This window comes from Panthera uncia, chromosome A2 (genome assembly GCF_023721935.1).
Source record: "Panthera uncia isolate 11264 chromosome A2, Puncia_PCG_1.0, whole genome shotgun sequence".
Lineage (NCBI taxonomy): Eukaryota > Metazoa > Chordata > Mammalia > Carnivora > Felidae > Panthera > Panthera uncia.
Window position 1 is genome coordinate 162,908,097 of NC_064816.1, and position 24,408 is coordinate 162,932,504.

At 49.8% G+C, this 24,408-nt stretch overlaps 1 protein-coding gene across 1 annotated transcript in view; it reads right to left on the reverse strand.

The window, feature by feature from the left end:
• Nucleotides 1-24,408, reverse strand: part of VIPR2 (vasoactive intestinal peptide receptor 2) — a 69,877-nt gene that overhangs the window by 42,387 nt on the left and 3,082 nt on the right. Inside the window, exon 3 of the mRNA XM_049642223.1 lies at nt 3,128-3,235. Coding sequence (XP_049498180.1) covers nt 3,128-3,235 — 108 coding nt within the window. The remainder of the gene's footprint in view (nt 1-3,127; nt 3,236-24,408) is intronic.

The window sequence follows — 24,408 nt, forward strand, 5'->3', positions numbered from 1 at the left end:
GAGGGGCTGGGAGGTGAGAGAGAGACCAGGGAGGTGAGAGAGGGGCCAGGAGGTGGGAGGGAGCCTGGGGAGAAGAGAGAAAGTCCAGGGAGGTGAGAGAAAGTCCAGGGAGGTGAGAGTGGGAACATATAGGAAAAGAGGGGAAGCCACAGCTTTATGACTCAGGAGCTTGGACCTCCTTCTCCCTCCTCTTTGAGTGGACCGCTTCCCCACCCTGGCTCTGTGGGTGCCATCTGCTCAATGGGAACCTCCACCACTTTGTGAGGACCTCCCAGTCTTTGTGAACTCTTCCTGCTGTAGCCCCAAGTTTAGCAGCCATGCCTGGCGCCCTGAGCAGAGCGGTGACAAGTGTCGCTCTCGCGTGCTCCCCAAAGCTGATTATAAGCTCACTGGGTGTAAGTCTGTGAGGGTCCTTGGTCGTCTGCAGAGGCAGGGAGGGTGAGTGTGCCTGCACGGGGAGCACTGTGCCTATTGGGGCGTGGGGGTCCCTGCCCTCCAGACGACCCAGTCTGATGTGAGAGCAGCTCCCAAGTGTGAGCTCTGTGTTGCAGGCACTGCGTTAGGCTCCACAGCCCTCAGGGTAAGGTCTGACCACAACCCCAATGCCTAGCTAGTTTCGGGACTCACTCTTGTCCCCCCGGGACAAGTTGGCAGAGCCAGAACTCAGAGCCAGGCTGCTTGGCTGCAGGGCCTGTGCTCTGGACCATTTTGTTGTCCATCTGTTTGGGCTTTCCCTCCGATGCAGTCACACCCACTGTCTCCCTGCCCTGGAGAAGCGCTAAGTGAGCAGGAACCACCATGCCCTAAGGGGTCAACTCTTCAGAACAAACCTTAGTCTATGAGCCTGCCTCCCTCCTTCACTTGATGGTTTGTCGCAGTCCCTTTTAAAGATTCATCCTCGGTGCTAAACTGAGTCCCCACAGCTTTCCTGTCACTCTGCTGGCCTGTGGGAGTGGATTTGCACCCCATATCCTAGCACAGCTCAGAGGGGCCTCCCACGGACCCTGGAGCTCATGCAGCATGAAGACAGCAGACAACAAGGTGCTGGTTGCCATGACATCATCTAGAGAGCCCACCCAATTTCCCGCTACTGGAGGTAGGAGAACTCAGAAGAGAAAACAATTTTCATGAAAGCACAGATCTGTCTCTTGAACATCTGGGTCTATGGGCTGAAACAGTCACAAGTCACTCTATGATCTGGCTCTCCCCACAGGTCACTGTGGGAGCAACTATCCCATTCTAAGTGCTTTCTGCTAACTGGGAAGTAACATACAGATTCAAGCCCTACTGGTTCTCAACTGTATTTCAAGACCACACTTTATCCCTGCAAACTTTCCTATTTGAGGCCTCCACCCATTGCCATCCAATGCCTGTTGGCCCCAGCCCCAGCCCTACCCAGCCCCCAGCTCCGGATTATGTTCACGTTTCTCTAAGGCCCACACTCTGTCCAACACTCCTAGAGACTGCACTCCATGTGGACCACAGTTTGTCGACAGTCTGTGTAAGTGCCTCGTGGTTCACATGTTTTGTGACCAGTTAACTAAGGGGATGCATATACTTTTCAGATCACCTAGCTGTTTTATACAGACTCAGGAGAATTCCCTAGTAGTAGAGATCTCCCCACAGCAGCAAGGCAGTGTCATGCTCCCTGTTTGGATAAAAAAAGAGCATCAAGCATTTAACCCAAGGCAGACACGGAGTCTTCATTCTCCATAGCAGCACAATGACTCATAGCAGAGCCAGATTCTAGCCTGACCTGGGCTGGGTGCCCCAGATGGCTCCCCTCTGGCAGAGGTTAGGTGCTCACAACAGGTGGCCCATTCTAGCCTGACCTGGGCTGGGTGCCCCAGATGGCTCCCCTCTGGCAGAGGTTAGGCGCTCGCAACAGGTGGCCCAGAATCAGAGCTCTCGTGCTCTCCAGTGTGCAACCCCCGGCTGCCCCCTGGAGGTATTTAGAACCCACCATCTATTAGGGGAAGCCTAAGTCTATGCCAATTCATTTGAGATTTCTGGGAGAATATTTATAGTCCAAACCATTCAGTACAAATGTTATTGATTAGATAGGATATTTTTTAGAGTTTAGATTTTCTAAAATAATTTAGTTTTTCTGACTTGAAGATGACCAATGTTGCTTATGTAGGTATGACCCCAAGTCCCCTCAAACTGCTTCATTGACTAACTCAGGAAGAGTCTCGCCTTGCAAGTCACAGGGATAAAAGGAAACCTTTCTTTTCCTCCATCCCAACCTGTGCCACAAATTTCTGCTTGAAGTGTTTCAACAATTCTACTTCTCAAGAGTTTTTACCCTGTAACGCTTGCTCAAGATGAAAATAAGTTCTCTACAGTGCTTAAAAGTATCCTGCCTTTCTGATTTCCAGATGTATCTCCTCTTTTCTATTCTTCCGGATAGATTTCTTCATGTTATAAAAGTCTGGATCCTTTACAAGAGAAAACAAAAACCACAGCACAGCACAGCACAACCACCTTCCTGGGAACAAGCCAAGAGATGTTGTGGCAGCGTGCGGAGAGCAAAGGCGCAGGACCGGTGGCACCCCAGCCCTGCCAGCCCCTCCGGACCCTGGAGACAGAGAGACAGTGGGTCTTCTGACCACATGGAGCCGGTTCAGAAAGTGGGAGCTGGGAGCTGAGCTCGGTCCAATGAGCAAGATGTTTCCTGTGGACGAGAGACTGCTTCTGGGCTTGAGGAAAGCCTGGCCACTGTCCCTGAGCATCAGGGCGCCTCAAAGCATCTGGAGGACGCTCTCTGATGGCTCACGGACACCCACGAGTGGCAGGGAGGCACAGGACTGCACGGATGTTTTCCTCGGTGCCTGAAGCCAGTGGCTCCTCGTCTGCATTGCCGCCCGCCCCCTTTGGGGCGCTCCCGTATCAGGCTCACTCGTCCATACTTGTCTCGGGCCTGCTCTCCCCTGCTGTTTCCCTTGAGGTGGCTGACCTGGCAAGAAGCTTCTCATCCTCCTGCTCCTCAAACCAGCTTAGTAGATGATGGCACAGCTGTTCCCTGACTCAGTAAAGGAAACCAAGGAGCCTGCTTCCTGCTGCCTTCCATGGAGAAGCCAGCCCATAGCCTCTGCGGGGGTTTAGACACAACGCTGACAGACGGTACCTGGTTTGCTGTAAAAATTGCTGAACACTGTAGGACAGGGCACTGTGACAGTCTCGCCTACGTCCGCAGGGCGCCAGCACGTAATGTTGTCCCAGACGCCAGTGCAGGCTAGGAGGAGAGAGACAGTGTAAGAAGAACTAACCAGTGCGACGGAAGCATACACGTGGCTGCTTGGGGGATGCCTAGGTCAGCAGGAGCACATCTGTTCAAAGGCTTTGCAAGTAGATAGTCCCTTACTTAGGTAACTATCTTGCAAATTACCTTTTTGTGAAACAAGTTTGCACCAACAGAATTGCTGAGAATATAGTTAGCGTCTGAGTTCGTTTTAATCAGGTTTGGAGAAATAACCAGATGTGTGGTAGAAAGTATTTGAGTAATCCAATGTGCAATGTGCACTGATGAACTTTAATAGAATCGTTACTTCTCTCCTGCTGAGGTGCTTCCCCCAGTGTGATAATATGGGTACTCTTGAAGGCTTAGGGTCCCCTGGATGAAGGCATACTTCTGCTTTTAGGGAATCTGACTTCAAGGATAATTTGCACATTTAAATATTGGATAAGATTTACTTGATTTAAAAAAATTTTTTTAACGTTTATTTATTTTTGAGACAGAGAGAGACAGAGCATGAATGGGGGAGGGGCAGAGAGAGAGGGAGACACAGAATCTGAAATAGGCTCCAGGCTCCGAGCTGTCAGCACAGAGCCCAACACGGGGCTCGAACTCATGAACCTTGAGATCATGACCTGAGCCGAAGTTGGACGCTTCACTGAATGAGCCACCCAGGTGCCCCAAGATTTACTTGATTTTAATAGTCAAGATGACATCTATGTGATGAAATCTTAGGTTACCCTCATGCAGTTATCAAATAACCTAATTTGTATAATGTTATGACTTAAGTCATTCTCCAGATCTCTTACAGGGTCTTAGCAACCACCACACCCTATGCAAGGATACAAACATGCCAATCATCCAAGGTGAAAGGCAATGACCTCTCAACGTCACACAAACCATGACAATCCACATTTGAACCCAAGGCTTTTTACTACAAGTCCCAGGTACTGATACTGTATTAATTTCAATATTGGAGGTGCTAGCCTAGGTAAAAACAAACAAACAACAGTTCTGACATGCCATCCAGTCCTGCACAGAAACCGTACAAAAACACCAATGAAGTATTTACATTCTTGGTTCGAGCACAGGAGTGTTTTAGCTCAAGAGTGCAGATGCCTCTGATAAGTTGGGTATAAATCAAGTTTTGCAGGTGAAAATACTTTCTAGAAGTTTTTAAAATAAAAATGGGGCGCCTGGGTGGCTCAGTCGGTTGAGCATCCTACTTCAGCTCAGGTCATGATCTCACTCCTCCGTGAGTTTGAGGCCCGCGTCGGGCTCTGTGCTGACATTATGGAGTCTGCTTGGGATTCTGTCTCTCCCTCTCTCTCTGCCCCTCCCCTGTTCATGATCTGTCTCTCTCTGTCTCAAAAATAAATAAAGACATTAAAATTTTTTTTTTAATTTTAAAAAATAAAATAAAAATGAAAATATATTCATTCTAAAAATTTAATTAGATACCAATGATTAAGTGAGTAATAAATTCATATTATATTAATGTCCTTACATATGTGAGGAAAATATTGCTCTTAAAGAAATATTCAGAATAAGTCATCAAGTACAAATGAGTCACTAGCTACTCCACGTTGTGCCTAGGCTGAACAGACCAGGGCAGGGAGTGGCCCTGCAGTGACACCACACATGACGCCTCCAGACGCCGGCACAGGAGGGCAGGTGCTTGCTGAGCCTTGGATGAGGCAGGTCAGGGCCGGGGTTCCCAACAGAGCTCCAACGAGGGAGAAAGTGAGGTGTCCAGGTCTCCAGGGAAACACAGCAGTGGCCGAGCCTCTCCACGGTTGGGAAAGCAGTATGTTCTGACCACTGGCCGTTGGTCATTGTGAAGGTTCAACCGTCCTCACCACAGAAATGACAAATTTCTGCTTAAATAATGAAATCTTAATGGAGACATATTAAATCCACGGGTTCATTTCAGTCACTTTTCCCATTATAGTAAGATTTGAGTTAAGTACCTAGAGTCTGATGGGTCAATCCCTTCAATCGCTGGCAAGCCGTCCCTTTATTTGTGCATTTACTGGACCCACATGTAGCAGGCAGTGCAGGAATCAGAGGCTGTGGTGGCCTTCCTACCTACGGTGAGCAGGGAGAGCCGTCTGCCCGGCCCTGGGGCCGGGGCGCAGGAGGATGGCAGGCTGGTGATGAGGCATCCACACCTGCGGGGAGTCTGAGGGCCGGAGACCGCCAGTGACGCGTCCATGGCTTCTCTCTCCTGTTTCCCAATCTCACAGCAATGACACCCACAAGTGTGAAAGGGTTGCACCCAGAGATGTCGATAAACTTTGAAGATCAAAAGCATACATGTGCTAAATAATGAGGCAGCACCCACAGCAGGGCGAGAAGCAAGAGGAAGGCGGTGTTTGCGCACTGGAGGGGCCCCGGACGCAGGACGCCGGGCGCGGGGTGACTGAATTCGAGAGGATCACGTCAAGTGTGACTTCTGAGCATTGAGACTTCCATCCTTCCTTCCCCCATCAGTTGTTTGTGGAGGCTGACTTTTGCCACCTAACTGGAACAGGACCACGGGAGGCCCCAGACCAGCCAGGCCAACTGGGGCAGGAGGGTGGGGGCCCAGGAGAAGAGGCTCTAAGGAAGAAATGGCACTTTATGATAACCTCACGTTATCCAATTGTCTTGAGAGTATTTTGTTGTTCTGGTACAAAGTTTGATGCCTAATTACCAATAGATACATAGAAAATGAAGGAATAGAAAAGCCAGGCACTTACTGTTCCAGGAAACGCATAAAGTTAGACAAGAAAGGAAATATTGATTGTTACGTGGTCAGCAGTGATCATAATAATGCAAACCGACAATTGCGACGTGACCGCTGGAGGGCAGATTGGAGGAGGGACGGAAGTGTGACAGGCGGGGCCATTCCCAATAAAAGAACAGTATGAACGAAGACATTACATTTGGGAGCAGAGACTAGTCTGAACAATGATGAGCAGTGTGGATTGTCTAAGACACAGCGGCCAGGGGAGGCAGTGAGTCAGGCCTGCACGGGGAGCTTACTGTTGTCATGCACTCGTAGCAGAGTCCCTCTGAAAGGAGGAAAAGTCTGTGCATATCAGATAGACTCTGAAAGGTTACCCGACAGAAGTTAGCAACCATTCCTGATGGTCAAAACTCCAAATAAGAAAATGATATAGGACACTTTAATAGGACAAAGACCGTTTGTTTAAATTAGAAAGTATTATTAGAGATGGTTAAACACAGTGTGCAAAGTCAGGAACCTGGCTGGAAACTTGCTATCACCATTGTTATTTAACAAAAGCCAGCAGTTTTAGCTAAAACAATAACTAAAAGAAAATGAACCCAGCGGGTACATTGCTATAAAACTGAGAAGTCCCAGAGCTGCACTTTCCAGTATGGCAACCCCTTGCCGCGTGTGACCATTTAAATTTAAATCTAAATTAGTGAAGACTAAATACAATAAAAATTCAGTTCCTCAGTCGCAGTAGCTGAATTTCATACTGGAGCTCAGCGGCCAGGCGTGGTTTGTGGCTGTGACATCACAGCTCAGGTGGAAAACACGGCTGTCTTCACAGGAAGTTCTCTCGGAGCTCTAGTTAAAGGAAGCCACCAAACAGCCCACTAAAAGCCACTCTTCCAAACTATCAAGAAGCTTAAAGCGAAGAGAGAAAATGGAGCCCGTCATTGCTGTCTCTGTACTCTAGTGCTGAAGGTAAGCCAGTCCGGACAGGTGAGACTGTCTCCCTGTGCTGGTTTATCAGCCAAAAGTGCCCACGCACATTATCTGAAATACTCTATGAAGAAATATGTGAGACTTTTTTGGTAAAAAATGTATTTTCCACTTATCACACAAATATTTTCTGTCTTTCAAAACCCACCAAAGAGATGTGGAAGAAGCCCTCTCATTTAAGTGATGGTTAGTAGCTTGCTGAACTGAAAAGCTAGGGGAAAAAAAAACACCTAAAACACAGGGGTGCTGGGTGACTCAGTCGATTAAGCCTCCGACTTTGGTTCAGGTCACCATCTTGAGGTTTGGGAGTTTGAGCCCCACTTCGGGCTCTGGGCTGACAGCCCGGAGCCTGGAGCCTGCTTCGGATTCTGTGTCTCCCTCTCCCTCTGCCCCTTCCCTGATAGTGCTCTGTCTCTCTCTGTCCCTCAAAGATAAGTAAGCTTTAATAGAGAAAAACTAAAACACAAAAGTGTATGTTTATTACTCACACTTGGAACATATAGCCAAAGCCTTTCCTTTGAGCGTGGGCCTGCCGACTGGGCTTTGCAGAGTCTCTCCTGCATACACATACCTGAAGTCTGTCTAGGATTCCCACTCTGAAAGTCTGGACATGGGCCGACAGACTCCTTCCAGACTAGATTTCCAAAGCTGACCCCAGCTGTCATTCTCACCTCCAACTCTACCACTGTTCGGCACCTCGCTTTTCCTAGTCTTCCCAGAGCGCACACGCTAGTTTCCTCAGAGACAAGTGCTTCTGTGGCTCTCCATCAGCTTGCATGCTATTTCATGGAGCAGTAGGGTGAGTGACAGCTTTAGGGGGCACTTGTATGTTGCAAAGTGTCCCAGAGGCTGCAGGGGGGTGACAGGTGGGCAGGGAGAGCCTTCGCCAGGAGCCTGGCCAAGTTGCCTGGGGCGAACCTGCCAATTTCAGGGGAAGAGCAAGTACAGGTGCCCAACGTAAACCGCACTCTAGACTCAGCAGCTTGGAAAAACTGACCCTCCACGTGTGCGGCCTGCAGACTTTTCTTAAACCTCACGGCATTGTCAATGGGGTACACACAGGACGTTGGTGAGCAGCGTTCAGGAAAGGCTGCTGTTAGAACACGTTCACGTGGATGTGCTGGAAACACGGGCACAGAGAACCGAACTCTAAGGAGGCACCTGTAGCTCAACCTTCTTGAGATCATCTCGTCAGAGGGCAGAGTCTCACCACGTGGGGAGGAATCTGCCATGATTAAAAGGAAACTAATCCTTCTACCAAATTTTCTAAAATATTTCCAGGCAAGTCATAACTCTCACAGATGACGGTGCCTGTGTTGCTTTGACTTCTGGATTTTTTTCTCATTATCTCAATGACATAAACACCAACGAATTTTCAGGGAAAGCACAACGTGCATCTCACTCCTGTCATGTCACACTTTCTGCAGGAAGGAGGCCTGTGAGGCTGTGCTTCGTCCACACAGCTGTGACCCACCCACTGCAGAGAAGTCCCTTCGCACCTGCACATGTGCACAGAGGGATGCCTGTCAGTGCTCCTGCAGCAAACATCAGGATTTATGTTTCAGACGAGGCTGTGACCACGGCCACACACACCGTGAGAGGATACTGCCCTCTCTGTGTGAGGTTCCTGGGGCACTGTGGGCGGTAGCCATGCCACGACCCATCTACCTTTCGACCATGAGAGAATCCAGTCCCTTACAAATACCAACTCCTGGAGAGAGAAGCTTAGGAAACCCTGGTGGGCCCGGCTCTTAGAGATGGACTGTGAGGTTCCCACATTCACAGAGTGATGGAGGCCCATTTTCCAGCATGCACCAGGAAGCAGTGAGTAGTGATGGGGGGTGGGGTGGGGGGTATTCAGTGGCTGCAGCCCTGCCTGTGGAGGAGAGGCTGGGAGACCTGCATCGGGAGGCCTTGTCCTCTGAGTCTCCGGGCTCTAGACAGAGTGAGGGGTGGGCCGCAGGAACAGGTGAGTGGGGAGAGGAGAGAAAGAGAAAACTGTTTCTGACTGGGCACTGGTTGGCAGTATGCCTCCCTCCACATTTAAGAGTAAACATTACCAATAACTTCCTGCATTCAAAAACTCAATGTAAGTTTAAAGTCACGAGCAGCAAAGCTTCTTCCGGAATCAGACATTGCAGGGAAGCTCGGGAGGCCTGCCCAGAGCTCCCTCAGTGGGCACAACGGCTGCTGGCCAAGGAGCCTTTCTTCTTCCCTGTTAACCGGGCATTCGCCAGGTGGGAGCCCCGTGCCTCTCCAGGGGCGGTTTCTGCAGATGGACTTCTCTGCCGTCCCCACTGCCAGAATCCTGAGCAAAGTCCCGGAAGAGGAATTTCAGTGGGTTGGCTGTGGAGGCGTACTCTGCTAGGAACCATTTTACTAGCTTCCAGAAGCTGTATATGAAACGCTGTCAGCCGAGTCCATCTGCGTGAACACGCGAAAGAAATGGTTTTGATGCAGTGAGACAGAGACGGGTCCTCTGTCCTGGTCCCTGTCTCTGTCGTGCGGGTGGTTTGAGAGTTCATGCGCATGAGAAGATGGGGGCGGGGGAGACACTGAGAAGTACTTAATAACAGAGGCAGGAGGGGAAAAGGGGAAAGGCCTCCGTCTGGGATCCTCAGCCCGCAGTGGAAACACACCATCAAATCCAAGGGCTTTCATGACAGATGCTGAGTTTTCATTTACTTTTTAGTTTTTAAACCTTGCTCAAGAAAGACTAGAAAAATAGCACATCTGGTTCCGACCACAAGCATGTGCTTAACTTTTCTAAACCTCAGTTTCCCTCGCTGCAAAGTGGAGGTGATCCCTGACAGTGCCCCGGGCAGAAAATTTAGAGGCTATGAGGCAAGAGGATGCTCACCAGGCAGGGACAGCGCCTCACGTGCTCCTAAGGGTGCTGAAGTGCCCGCCCCTCCTCTGCACCTCCACAAACTCAGGAGTTGAGCCCGACAACCAGCCCCTCAGATGTGGCCACTAAGAGAAACAGACGGGGCCACAGTGTTAGTGGTGATGGTGGCAGAGCTGACAGAGAGAACACCTCCTGTGGGCGAGACACTGCCCTCAACACTCTGGACACGTGAACTCATTGTGTCACCAAAACCCCAAAAGGCCAAAGGTGTATATTGCACAGAGGAAGAGGCAGGCACAAGAGCCTGAACCCCTGGCCCACACAGCCTCTGTGTGTTAGGGACTTAAGCAGGGTGGGGTGTCGACAGCCAGGGGGCCCAGTCTTGGGGGCAGCAGCCCATGAGGCAGTCCCTGGAAGTACCAGGCAGGCGGCTCTGCCCAGGGGTGTGGGGCCTCTGCAGGGGCTGCCCCGGGGGGCCACTCCCCTGCAGCCCCTGTGGCCTGTATTTTGGTCTGGGGTGACTCAGGCCAGATTAATCACTGGACATCTCTGAATAGGGAAAAGCACTTTAAAAACAAATGTCACCTCTCACTCCATTTGTCATTGCCCTCATCGGTCCCTCAAAATAAGTACCAATGCTTTGCCAGGGACAAAAAGAAAGTAGGAAACGTGACTGTTCCGAGGGTCAGTGGGACAATCATTCTAAAAGACGCAAAATCGTGTCATCGGGAAGACACTCACAGCTCATCTGGGAAACACTGCTGTGCGGCGGGGAGGTCCTACCTCAAGAGGCTGCGAGACTGTCTCAGGTCATGAGACCCACTGGGAACACATCCAAGCCCTCATCAAATCCCACTGCCCCAGCATCTGTCCACTGAGGACTTCTCAGTACTTAAGGTCACAGTAAAAGCACCTCACTGAAATATGTCTTTAAAATTCGACGTATTTTTCCAGGTGTGCATTCTACACCCACTGGAAGCATGTTTCCACGTCAGATGAGCCCACGAAAGAGGAGAAGGGAGACACTGTGCCCACGTCCCTCTCCTAACAGTCTAGCGTGCAGCATGCAGGGAAACTCACAATTCTCATGTTTGTTAAACCGTGTGCTGATATGCCTGTGCCAGACCTGATCTGAGAGGGCGCCGTCCCTTCGTGCCTGCCCAGTGGGAAATGCAGGCTGTGCCCCTCGAGTTTCTGATGACTGTGGGCTGAGGCACAGTCTGGTTTCCCGATCAGATATGGGCAGCCAGCGGCCTGTGGTGTGGCAGGGGCAGCGAGGGCTGGGCGGGCAAGGGGCAGATGTGCCCAGTGTGTCTGGAAGGCTGAGAGTCTCTCTTGGTGGAAACCTCCACCCCCTCCTTCCCTGTGCAGTCGGACAGGGCTTCTGTCTCTCAGCCACAGCCCCTGGTCCCTGCAGGCCGGCTCCTGGGCAGAGGACAAGGACGAATTCAGGGATGAGGCCGTGGCCTGTGCCCTCATGGGGACTCATCCCATAGGCCCTGAAAACGCCTCCAAAGCAGCTACTCCCTTTTGCTTTCAGAGGGCTCACTCATTGCTATTGACTGAAGACAGAGCCCCGCTTTGCACTCTGTTCCTGTAGGACAAGGATGAACCAGACAAAAGCTGAGACAAGAGCCCCGCAGCACATGCGGCCTCACCATGCGGCCTGCCACCAGGAATGCCTGGGCCATGTGAACTGTGTTCTCAGTCCCTCCCATCCGAATGAGAACTGGAGGAGTCCCGACAGGCATGGCTTGGCAGCCACCTAGGAGCTTTCCACAGATCCTCTGAGCTCTAAAATTCTTATATAATGGTCTCTTCCTTTTGGTCATCAAAGTCATTGATCTGTTTCCCATTTCCAGCCCCCCTCCATGCCTATTATCAATTTAAAGAACTAAAAGTTCAATGGAATGACTCACCAATTTAGTTGGAAGAAACCTTTTGTACACAGTGCTTTGTGAACACAGCCATTTGTTCTGACCTGAATCCCCAGACAAGCCGACTGCTGCCCAGCCCCTGCCTGCTGGCCCCGCAGAGCTGGCCCCAGGGCCGTGCTGCACCAGGCTCACTGAGGGGACACGAACTTTTCCTTTCCTGCTAGGTGCTCACGAAGAGGTGAACACACACGCAAGTCTCCGAGAGCCCCAGAGCCAGGAAGACTCTGTGACCAGCATTCTCCCCTCACTCTAGACACCACATACTGGTGGGCACCCAGGATTCAAAGGACCAGATGTAGCCCCAACGGGCAGCTCTGGACCCTCTAATTTCTCCCAGTGGCAGTCAGCACATCATCAAGTAACCCTCCCACCTCAGGGCCTCAGGTCACTGTAAGATTTGTCCCATGTCCTGCAGTCAAAACTGGGCTACTTGTAATTTCTGCTCTCAGACCTAATTCTGCTTCTGGAGTCTTCAATGGGCAGAAATGGCAACAACTTAACACTCTCCTCCCTACCCAGCTTTGACTTTCTGCTCAGAGACCACCCCATACACACAGAGACCACTTCCGACACTCAAGGCAGGGTTTCCCAGGAGCCTGAGCTGAGCACACAGCACAGGAAGGACCCCAGGGAGGGTTTCTGTGTCCCGAGCTCAGGGTGCATGAGGTAGAGACACGGCAGTCCTCCCTCCAGCACTGCCAGAAGCAGAGAACACTTCGTGCTGGGCTCGTCTCAGCATTTACTGTAAACAAGGCTCCCCAGTGTGGCTGACAAAGTCCAAAGGAAGCTGCCTGGAGATGCCCAGCAGGTCCAGATTCCCAGCCCTGTGGACAGTGGACAGAATCACCGGTAAACCTGCCACTGGGTCCGGAGGCTCCAAAACACACTTCCCACTCCTAAATTTTCCCACCAGTCCTTCCCTGGGTTTCTGGTTTCCTCCTTGTATATTCTTTGCATGTTGCCAGTTGGGGGCCAATTACAAATATCCTGTTACGCTAAATCCTACAGAACCCTAGTTAATCTGAGCCCGAAAAGTGATGATCAAATCTTACTAGATGAGGGATTCCTTCTTTCTGTTGTTCTAAGGATGCATATTTACATCGTTTGTTCTTAAAATATTTACCAGTAAGATACGGCAAGATACATCCATGCATTTGCTAAGCTGGGTATGGTGCCAAATGCGGCTTTAAAAACGCTGCAATCATGGGGCGCCTGGGTGGCTCAGTCGGTTAGGTGTCTGACTTTGGCTCAGGTCATGATCTCACGGTTCATGGGTTCAAGTCCTGCGTTGGGCTCTATGCTGATGACTTGGAGCCTGGAGCCTGCTTCGGATTCTGTGTCTCCTTTCTCTCTGCCCCTCCCCTGCTCATGCTCTGTCTCTTTCAAAAGTGAATAAACATTAAAAAATGTTTTTACAATGTTGCAATCAGGAATGATGAAAATAATGCTTACTGGCAGAAGCACAGCAGAAAGGGGCCTTTTGAGGGGACGTAGCCAATGCAGTAACTCTTCAGGACTAATGAATGTGCTCTGGACATTCACAGACCATCAATGTAGGTGAAAGACAAGCACACGCCAGAAGCGTGTTCCCGGAAGGGTCTGGAAGACAAGTTGATAGAACAAGCTTGGGGCATGGTGACAACCTAGCTGTCTGTTGTCCGTGGAGGCAGAAACGAAACACCACACTGTCCAACCAACAGCCTGCACTTTCTTTGGGATGTAACAGGCTCGTAGCTGACACGAGCCACACCCTCTTATCATCTGCAGTAACAAGTATTCATTTCTTCAACCCGTGTTTAGTGAGCAGCTACTATGTTCCCAAGGCTGCACTATCACGAGTTACCTCTGCCAGGAGGGCCTTGACCAAGATACAGCAGGAGAATACACCACAGAGACATCAGCTGGAGACTGGTGCTTCATCATTCCTGGGGCTTGTGCATGAGTCCACAAAGCAGGTCCCTAAGCCTTAGGTCCCTGAAAGAAACAGCTAAGCAGGCCTGGATGAGGCCCTGGGGCCATACTGCTTCTGTAGGTCACTTGTGAGACACCTCGATTTTACACATTAGAAAACCCAGGTCCCACAGCCGACCTGGACTCCAGAGACATTTAAGGTGCTACAAGGAATATTTTACAGGGAAGGTATTTTTCAGACAATGCCAGGATACCCCAATATTCTGTTTAATTAGGGTGCCGAATGAAGTAATGCCCTTCTCAGTAGCCTGGAGGCGAACTACAACTAAGGTCTGGAAATGCCATTTGCTACGACGTTGCCGCTGGATGGCACTTTGATAATAGATCGCTTTGAAACTTTGCATCTGGAAGCAGGAAAGTTTTATTTTGGGGTTGGTGGTGCAGGTGGATTCCATTAGTGAGAGTCATATTCTGGGACTCAAACTCACATTAAACCAAGACTCAAAACCCAGAATTAACCAAGGCTGTTAACCAAACAAAAGGATTTTTCAAAAAAGAGATCAAGTTTGAACTCACATGTTTTAAAAATATGCCAAATTTGGGGCGCCTGGGTGGCTCAGGTGGTTAAGTGTCCAACTTTATCTCAGGTCATGATCTCACAGTTCGTGGGTTCAAGCCCCACATCAGGCTCTGTGTGACAGTTCAGAGCCTGGAGCCCTGCCTCAGATTCTGTGTCTCCCTCTCTCTCTCTCTGCCCCTCGTCAGCTCATGCTCTGTCTCTCTCTCTCCCTCAAAAATAAATTAAAAAAAATTTTTTTTAAAAATTTAAAAATATGCCAAACCCAATAAATCCCAAACATCAGAATGTCCTCCAAGTTGAGCCTGAGTGAATCTGATGCCTGTGGGTGGGACCCTCCGGTCAGCACCGCTGCCCAGGGATGGGCCGCCAACACCTCAAAGGCCAGGGCAGCACCCACACCCTCCTCAGGCCGCCTTCAGAAGCCTGTGTAAGGCCCTGAAATGGTGTCGGTTTAGGGAAACTGATGTGTGTGCTAAATCGTGTCAACCAGCTTGTGCCTTTCACTCACTGAAGTGTTTGCTGTCATCGCCGTTTACAAGCAGCCTCTGTTTCCTTAAATGTCAAAAATTCTCCAAAGCCTTGCTCCCAATGTCTTCGACAAGTCGGGACCATGTGAACTCCAGGCGGGGCAGGGCACTGCTCTGCTGAGAGGCTAATATGCTGGGCCTCCTGCCATGTTATTCCCAGGATAATCCTCCACAGATTTATGATCGGGACTTGGGTGACTTCCCAGGATCGTTCCAGGACATAGATCTACCAGTGTTATGAGGAGCGTGACAAATCGTCCTCACACACAGCACAGCAGGCGCACAGCGGAGTGTGACCCTGGGTGTGAGAACCAGCCCAAGCACAGACACGCCCGGCCCTGCTCCTCCAAGCCAAGGGCGCTCCAGCTCCCTCTGGGACCGGCCGCTGTGGGAAGTGCAGCTGTTAAGAAGGCCAGTACGACACAGCCGCCAGGGTCCCCACGAGTGTCTGCCAGTCAGTGCCCGGGTCCAGGTCTGGTGACCTCCTCAGCCCCATCCCCCCGGGAGTGTGGGGGCCCCTGATACCTCACCCTGTCCTCCCTGCCCGCCTCTTCCTTCAGCTCTGCCCTTGAGCTCGAGTCTGCACGCAAGGTCTTCTGCCACAGTCCCACCCGCTCAGCGGCCCTCTGCCTCTGCCTCTCTCTTCGGCTCCCACGTGGACTCAGTGGTCTGCACCCCAAGGCACCTCTTCCTCGGCCCTCAGCTCTGTCTCCGGCTCCTTTTGCACTTCTGGAGGGCAGCTGACTCACACCGTCCAGCCCCCAGGGCCTCCCGGTCGCCACCTCTCCGCAGTTGGGCTGCTGGCTGCACCATCTGTGGCAACGGCTCTTCCCCTCCTCCCCTACAGCGGACACCTTCACGTCCCGCCTGGGATGTCACTCACTTAGCAGGCTGCTCCGCTCCCAGGGCCACCCTAACGACTCCTCTCAGAAGCGTCTGCCCCAAGAGCCTGCCTGAGGTGCAGCTCACTTTCCAGAATCCCTCGGTAGGCTCTTTATTCTCAGCAATCCAGGCTGGGGGTCAAATCCGTTTTCCTTTCCCTGTTCCTAGCCCTTCCCCGGGCTGACGCCCTGCACTCCCAACGCGTGCCTCTCCCCTTCACTGTTGGTCCAAGCCCTGCCTCTCGGAGCTTGAGAACACAGCCAGCACCCGGCCCCCCAGTGGAAACACTCCCTCCTCTGAACTCCTGAGGAGCAGGCAGACGGGCTTGCGTGGATCTTTTAGTGTCTCAGGGTACTGAGCCCAGGGGCTCACAGGACAGAGCTGAAGTGCCGGGGAAGGGGCGGTAGGAAGGACGTGCTGCCCTTGTCTCTGGGGCTACGTGGGCAGGGCCCCACCAGGCATCCTGGCTGCACCCCCACTGCCCTCCCAAAGAGGCCTCTGTCCTCTCTCCGCAGGAAAGGAAGGAGCTGGGAAGAAGTCACAGATTTAAAAAGCTGTGTTAATATCTCCCTGGGATAGGAGGGAGGGAGTCTTCGGAAGTAGCTCTTGGGCTGCCAGAGCACTGCTGACTGAGTCACAGTAAGTATGGCATCCCAGGGGGGTGCAGACGTCTGGGAATGCTCTGGGCCATGGATCTGTCATCCCGGACCTCCCGGTCTCCACCTGCAGAAAGACCACAGCAGCTGGTGACAGCCTATGTCCACACAGAAGAGCAGAGGACTGAGGGACCCCACCAGGGGTGTGATGAGGAAACTAAGGCCAAAGACACAAGGTACCAATCAAGGTCCTGTCCCGAAACTTCAAAACCATCACTGTAGGCCAGAGAAAAGGAAATGCTGATTTCACAAATGACGGAATCCCTTATGCAAAGAGGTAGCTTCAGCTGAACATGCTGACAGTTAAAGTGAGCACTCAAGAGACTTAAGCACAGTCTCGGCTAACAGATCGTGTAGTGTCAAAGGAATCTCCTGTCTCTTTGAAGCAGACACTAAAGAGGAAGGAAAATCCTTTTCTAAAGCATGTTCTTGCTAAGATACCAAACATGGCTTTGTAAAAACAGCATTTGACTAGGAGGCCAGGGACCTGGGCTCTGTCTGCCACCAACTTTGGACGAGACTCTCAGAATGTTCTTTCGCATTTCTATACTTCGACGCGCCTTGATCCAGATCAGGATGGAGGGCTGCCCTGACATCTGCCGTGTGCACACCTGCCTCCTTCGTCCTGAGACAGGGCCCAGCCTCTCAGGGACGCAGCATGCCTGGTGCCTCCCTCTGCCCTGCACACTGGTGGAATTTGCACAGCCTGTGCTTCTCAGATCAATCCGTGCCAGAAAGGAAGGGTCCCTCCAGCAGAAGCCTTTGTGCCAAGAGGCTGAGGAACCCGGAGAAGGGACGCCTGCAGTACAAGAGGGCGTGTGCTCACTGTCATAACAGAAGCAATACCGAGATGCAAAAGGGCTTGGCCTGGTGGCAGGGTGTCTGGGAGCCGCCAGGTGGGAGTGAATCCATCCCAGGTCTGACACAGGACACATGACGTCACTGAACAGGAGGACTGCTGTGCATAAAGTGTGTGTAGTAAATTCGCAAAATACTGGCCGCTGATTAGCTTATTATCAAAAAGCATCAATTTTTCTTGGTAGTGTTCCCACCCACCCTCACTCTGTCTTATCTCTGAGTAAAGATGATGTAAGTCCTTAATCATTTTTCTATCACTGTCAGATTCTGGTTCCAAGTAAACTGATGTTATTGTATGCCTACACTCTCTGGTTTCCCCTCAGAAATCCTACTGCCTTTTGACTCAAAGCCCTGTTATCCCTGCTCACCCCATGCCGCTGGGGACGTGATTTGGGATTCCGAGGGGGGGTGATCATGTTCCGTCCAATTTCGCTTTATGCCTTCCCTCCTGGTATACACTCCATAAAAACATGCTGAAAAAATTAATGAAAGACAGACTCAGCCAATGTGTCCGCAAATGACAAGACAGCCTCATTTTCACTCATGCCATGATACAAGGCAGCCGCTCAAAACCAGAGGCTTGGCCACAGGGCATTTCAAAGCAGCTCCCCAGAATTGGTGCTTGACCCAGAAAACCCTACAAAGCCTTGCAACTGAACACCTTCAAATCTCCAAGTCCTTGTCAGGAAGGGCTGCCCAACAATCAAAACCGTGCAGGAGAAAATCCACCAAGGATCTGAGGGGGTCACGCCATAGTGATACTCGTTACCTTCCCTCCTCCAAAGGCAGCACTGGGCCCGTGCCGGGACAGCCAGCGCCAGGCAGAAACCGTGGCTCTGTCTGACGTGTGTGCACAGAGCACAGGTGCAGGGGGGCTGGGGGCCTCCACAGGGCTCTCGTGCCAGGGCAAAAGACCCCAGAGAGAGCAGGCTGTAGAAACTCCCGCCTGTACACACTGCACGTGACGGGTGCGCAAACGGGAAACAACAGAACATCAGTCGGATCAGAACTTGTGCTGCCAGGGTCATCTGGAGAAGAAACCCGGCTTTACAGCCCAATTCCCACCAACCAGAAGAGCAGGAGAACATGCCACTGGTCCTGTGAGAATCTGGGGGAAGGAAGAAATTTGGGCTTAGAGGGGAACACACGAAGCAAAGAGGCAGAAGCAGTGAAGGCCATCGTTGAGCCGCTGAGCTGAGCCTTGGGGTCACCAGCACCAGGGACTTGGGCCGGTCTTAGAAGGAAGGACAGGAGAAGTGACCCTGGTCTGAATCAGTGCAGTGCGAGCCCACTTCGAAGTCCCTTCCTGGGATTTAACCTCAGGTTATAGGCTTCTTCTTCCAAATGAGATCAGCGATCGCCGTGGCTTCTAGGTGTGCAGGTATCTCACTTACGAGAAACCGATTTCTTGTTTATGATTCCTGTTGTGAGTCTAAACATAAAAATTTAATTCAAGGTAGAATCTTTCTCAGTGAGATTTTTTTCCTGTAAAAAGTAAACTTAGAGTCATTCCTTTCAGAAAATTCAATAAATGATTATTGATTATTTATATAACCAAGGCTACTAGCTGATTCTAAGGAGTTTAGAATTACGAGAAATCTAGTCCAGAAAAAAAAAAAAAAAGACCCATTTCAATGGGAAAAAACAGATCAGGCTATTTAATCTATCGGCCCAAAGAGATATTTGGACTAGAACAAGAGCCCACCACGTCAGTGGGGAGGGGAGGGGGAAGAAGCAGGCCTCTAGCACCACACTGACATCAGAAGGGCAGCTGCATTCTCCTTGGCCGTGCCGTGAACTTCCAGAATGCCTCCCTTCAGACCCACATGAATAGAAGACGGTGGGTACTCTGTTTACACATCTGCTCGCGTGTCTGTAAGGACCAGGGATAGAAAGCCACGAATATGGAGCTTGCTCTTCAAGGGCTCGTGCTCTGCAGGGAGAAAGACAACCACAAAGCAGATGAAGCATGTGACAGCAGGGCTCTCTGTGCACGGGCCACGCTGGCCAGAAACAGGTGCCTCGGACAGGTGGGGATCCAGGAAGAGTCTGCAGAGGAGACAGCTTCCTCACTTGATTTTCTGAAAGGTTTAGTTCCCTTTGTGATAAAAAGGTGCAAGGAAGAGATGAGACGTAAAATGGGATGTAATCACTTACATTTTATGTGACAAAACCATCACAGAAATAAGAAAGCTGCTAACAAGTTATTCAGTCACATGAGGAGAACGTTTCAATTTCATGATCTGTGGCTTGAAGTCCACCGTCAAACGCTGGTGAAGTATTTTATTCACATGAACAAATGCAGGCCTTAGAGCACAGCTTGTAAGCTCCCTAAAAGCCTAGGAGCCTGGGACAGACGGATGAATAGTATGTTAGAACACTACGCATCTCTTAATAGAATATTTAAATACAGAGCGTGACCAAATACATTGCTGAAGTTAAAAACAAAAAGAAAGACCGAGTACAGACCGGAGTGTATGGGTATGTGGTGCCTGGCTCACGTCTGTACAAAAGGGAAACGGGGACACATTACCCACTGTGTGCGCACGGTCTTTAGGCGGTAAGGGAGGGGTGCTGGAGGTTTGGAGCGGGGAACATTAGCCATTAGACACGTTTTTGAATGGTATTTTTTCATGTGCATATATCACTTAATTTTTAATGTGAAAATTTTCATTAAATTGTTCAGCAAAAGCTTATTCAGTATCTTTTTAAATGCCGAGTACTGTGTAAGACCTTGGGCCGTGATGGGGATGAAATGCCCTCTCCCCCTTGAGGACAGTGTGGGGGGGACAGCGAGCCGTGGTTACGACAGTCATGCTGTGGAGAAGAAGAAGGACATTCAAACCTACTGAGAAGCCGCTGTCCTGGGACGAGCGCTGACAGCTTTGTCCCAACTGTCTTTTTGAGAATGTCTGTGAAACAGGTTTGACAGACAGGCACAGTGCCTCCCTCTGGGCTGAACCCAGTAAATGAGAGAGCATCTTTCTCTGGAGCAAAGGCTGGGCGGGAGGGCCAGCAGCCTCCCGTGACACTGAGGGCTTCTCAGCTGTGACACAAACCGCCCGCGGGCACCGCGTCAGTCCTGTGGGATCTGGGGAAAGGGAGTATGTGAACATGACACCCAAGCTGCCTGTTTGCTGGGAGCGGTCAAGTCTGTCTCTGACCTAGGGTCCCAGGCCCGCAGGCATCTGTGAAACCATGGCAGCCCAACTGGTTAGCTTGCAAGTATGGGGACTCCAAACCCCTCACAGCTCTTGACATGTGGATCAAAATTAACGTAGTAAGCACCCTTTGTTTAAAAAAGTCAGAGAAAAGTAAGTCTTCTAGTGGAGTCCTTCCCATGGCCCTGGTCCTAAGCTAACATTTGCCATCACGGCCATTTCAGCCCAGCACCTTCATGGTCCAGCTCAGGGGGTGGAGCTGCCAGGAAAACCCAGGTGCCACCTCTGCTCCTCTCAGACACAGTCCACACCCCTCCAGGTCTAGGCAGGAATAATACAAAGTCCCACGGAAGTTCCTGTCCGATCTGTGCACAGGCAAAGCCTGCAGGAGCTGACTCATGCCCTCCCCACGCAGGTCAGCCCGGGCCACCGCTAGGGAGCACTGCCGGATTTTAGCTGTATTTTTAGGCACCTGTGGCCTCGGAAGGCCTCATACGTCTATTAGGAGCATTAAGTTAGTCTTATCGATGAATTAATATTAAGTGACAAAGCTCTAAATACTTCCTAAGCTTTTCTTCCTTATAAAGTGAACACTTCAAAGGGGTTTAGAATTGAAATTGTTTATTTTGTCTGGATTTATGTGTTTGTGTTTGTTTTAGATTCAGCATGTAATAAAAAGAATTCCTTGTCAGATTTATACGAATCACCTTACTATAACTGAAAGCTGGTTTTGTTTCTGTTTTCACACCAATTTCTGAATCCCACAAATTTAAAAGTAGATACTACGGACCCTTAATGTCTCCTCTCACTTTTACTTTTGCCGAAAGTGAGCAAATGTACACTTTCATCCGATCAGAATGCCTTCGCTCTGCTCCTGGCTTACCTCATGTACAGTGTCTTTATTCTGGTGACTTATTACTATCTATAACCCTGGCATTTGAGCTCTGTATATTTCAAAAAGTAAGAAAAAAAGGAATTTAGAACACAAATTGTCTCTTTTTACAGAAGCTGACGGGTGGCCAGGCCTAAAGGACTGTCACAATGCCACCTGTCTCCTGAAGGGCAGCTGGCCTGTTAGCGGGCTCTTCCTGCAGACCCAAAGGTGAAATGGGTCACACGCAGATATTTTTGCTATAGAGCTAATAGTAATAATAAAAATTTTCAATTTAAGAAAATGTCTAAGGACTCACACTTTGTCATTGCAAGAAAACCGAGGGACGTTTTTCTCTACCACTCCACACAAGGAAGATGTTTGACGGCCTCTATCTAAAACTACCATGTTCTCTCTGCTCCAGCTGATGTCAAGGTGAACTGAGTGATTTTCAAAGACTCTGCCCTTACTTAGATACTGCCGTCCAGCCATCTGGTGTGGGTCACAGACAGATCACCTCTGAGACCCTGAAGACGAAGGCAGGAAGGGCGTGTGAAGGAGACCCTAATGAATGTTGGAAACGTCCTGACCCGTCTTCGTACCGTCACATGCAAGAATCTGACAGCTTTCAGGCAGTGTCTGTCTGCCCCAGAGGGGGTTTGCTTGTCTCCTGCCAAACTTTTTAAAAGAACTAGTTGCAAACTCTTAAGAAATTGGAATATTTTATGTATAAGTTTGCATTTCCGTGTTCTCTGAACACGGGAACTGGGCAGGCTGGCACCTGCATTTCCTCATGGTAACTGAGGGTCATAAGGAGGAGCTGCCATCCACAGTTCCTAACATCCCCACCGTCCCATGTTGCCCCTGCCCTGCCACACGGCCATCAGCTCTCTCTTAGGCCAACACTTGAGACTCGTGAAGGGCTGGCCAGGGACTAGGGGTCAGACCCGTGCCTTTGGAACAGAGTAAAACTAAAAGGACATTGTTTTGAACTAATGAATTCCACACTCCATCTCACTATGTGAGAGTTGTCTCACTATGTGAGACAACTAGGGATAAAGAATCTTTCATATATTAAAAAAACCCTGATTGTGGATCGTAACATCCTATTTCATAATGGCAGAAAACCTAACTTCCCTGAACTAGTCTCGTTTCCCGCCACACAGCACCCATGAGGTGAGTCACTGGCACAAACTTACAGATGCCCCTTCTGTCCTGCTTTGTCCGTTATCCAGCCACCCCCTGGCCAACTGTGATGGGATTCCTCAGAGGGAAAGTCATGAGCCATATTCTAGTTTTTAAATGTTAAGTGTTCTTTGCTGCCCACTGAAACAGTGCCAGTTTTCTATTTGTTAACAAAATGTTCTTGATGAATGTGGGTAATCAAGAGTGACAAACAAGACACACTAAGCATTCTAGGAGCTTTTCCCTAAAACATCAGTTGTGAGAGAAGCAAGGGGAGGGAAGTGGACCCCAGATGCACGCGAGGGACAGGTGTGTTGTCTGCAAACAATCTATCAAAAATCATGAAATCGAGTGCAACCTGTGGGCATGTGCCAGCCATGTCAAGGCAATCTTCCCTCCCCCATTTCGGGAGTGTCTGTGCGTATCCACAGCGGATGGCAGAGGGCCTGGGGAGTCTGCAGGAATTGGACGTGTTCGGTCCCATGGAGCCTGTGAATGAATGCCCTTTGAAGACTGGAAGAACTCACATGAAGAACCAGGTCTGTTCATGCTCCAGGAGAAAAATTAACGCCAGTGAGTGAACACCATTTGTGGGCAGCTTCAGAACACGTCAACAACTTGACTGTGCAATAATGGCGTGAGGGGGTAAAGTTCCCACTCTCCAGGAGTCTGTGGACAGCCTGGGGTCACCTACCGAGGATGCAGCAGACAGCATTCCATCCCCCTTCATGCAGGAGGCAGTGTGGACGGAGCTGCAGGGCCCTGGGTCCACTGGCCACTCACCAGACAATTCTTAAGTCTGTCTCTTCTCAGCATTTATTTGTCTTAAATCTCTTAATTTTCACACAGGGAACAGACCTCAGTGGCCATGACGACTATTTCATCTTGAGGTTCTGGCTGCCCGAACCAGTGTCTCCTCTGTCCTCACACCTGGCTCATGGTCAGCATAGAGTTCTGCACAGGAGTGACGCCTGGTCCACATTTGCTGTGGGGCTGAGCTGCTTCATTCGCCTTTCTCTGGTCAGAGCTCTACCAGACCATTTGGAAGATGTGGCCTCAGGGCCATGTGTGCATTACCAAAATCACAGATCTTTAAGGCTGCAGGAGTCCTGGGGTCACAGACCTCATTTTTCAGCCAAGCAAGCGGAGGCTCCAGAAGGGACCAGAAAGAGCACAGGATGTCTATGTTAGTAGAGGTCTGGTGCCATACTGTCCAGCATGGGAGCCACTGGCTGTGGTGAGTACCCGAAAGGTGGCGGGTCCAAACTGTAGAGCAAAATAAATGCTGGCGTTCTAAGACTTGGTATACAAAAAATGTAGATTTCTCATCAATATTTTCTATTGATTACAAGTTGAAATGATAGATTTGGATGTATTTGGATATACAGGCTGGGTTTCTAAGACTTAGTATACAAAAAATGTAAAATTTCTCATCAGTATTTTATATTGATTACTAGTTGAAATGATAATGACTTGGATACAAGTATTAGGATAAAGTATATTAAAATTAGTCTCACATTTTTAAAACTTATTTTAATGTGGCAACTAGAATATTAAAAATTCCCTATGTGGTTCATATTCTATTTCTTCTGGGCAGTGCTGGTCTAGAACAAAGCCCGTGTCTGTAAGTCTGGTCTGAAGTCCCTCTGCAGGACACTAAACTATTTGAACACATAACATAGTCTTACTTTGATTTTAATTTGAAAATGGACAGAGAAAAAGAAAGTTGAAGGACAAAAGGTTTTTGCTACTGTTATAATTTGGGTGTTGTCACAGCACCTTCTGAGTTTATAGACCTGGAGTGTGTCTAACTGGAATGTATGTGGTCCCAGCATGTGTCCTTTGACCTGGAGAAAATAAAAGGAGCAAATTCACGGTATTCACAATAGGGGTTAGACACAATAGTGTCTTTGGGAAAACACAAGTCTCATTTTCTTGTTTGATTTCTGACATTTCCACCATTCTTTTTTTTTTTTTTTAATATATTTGGTGGGTTTTTTTTTTTTTTTTTTTTTTTTTTTTTTTTTTTGAGAGAGAGA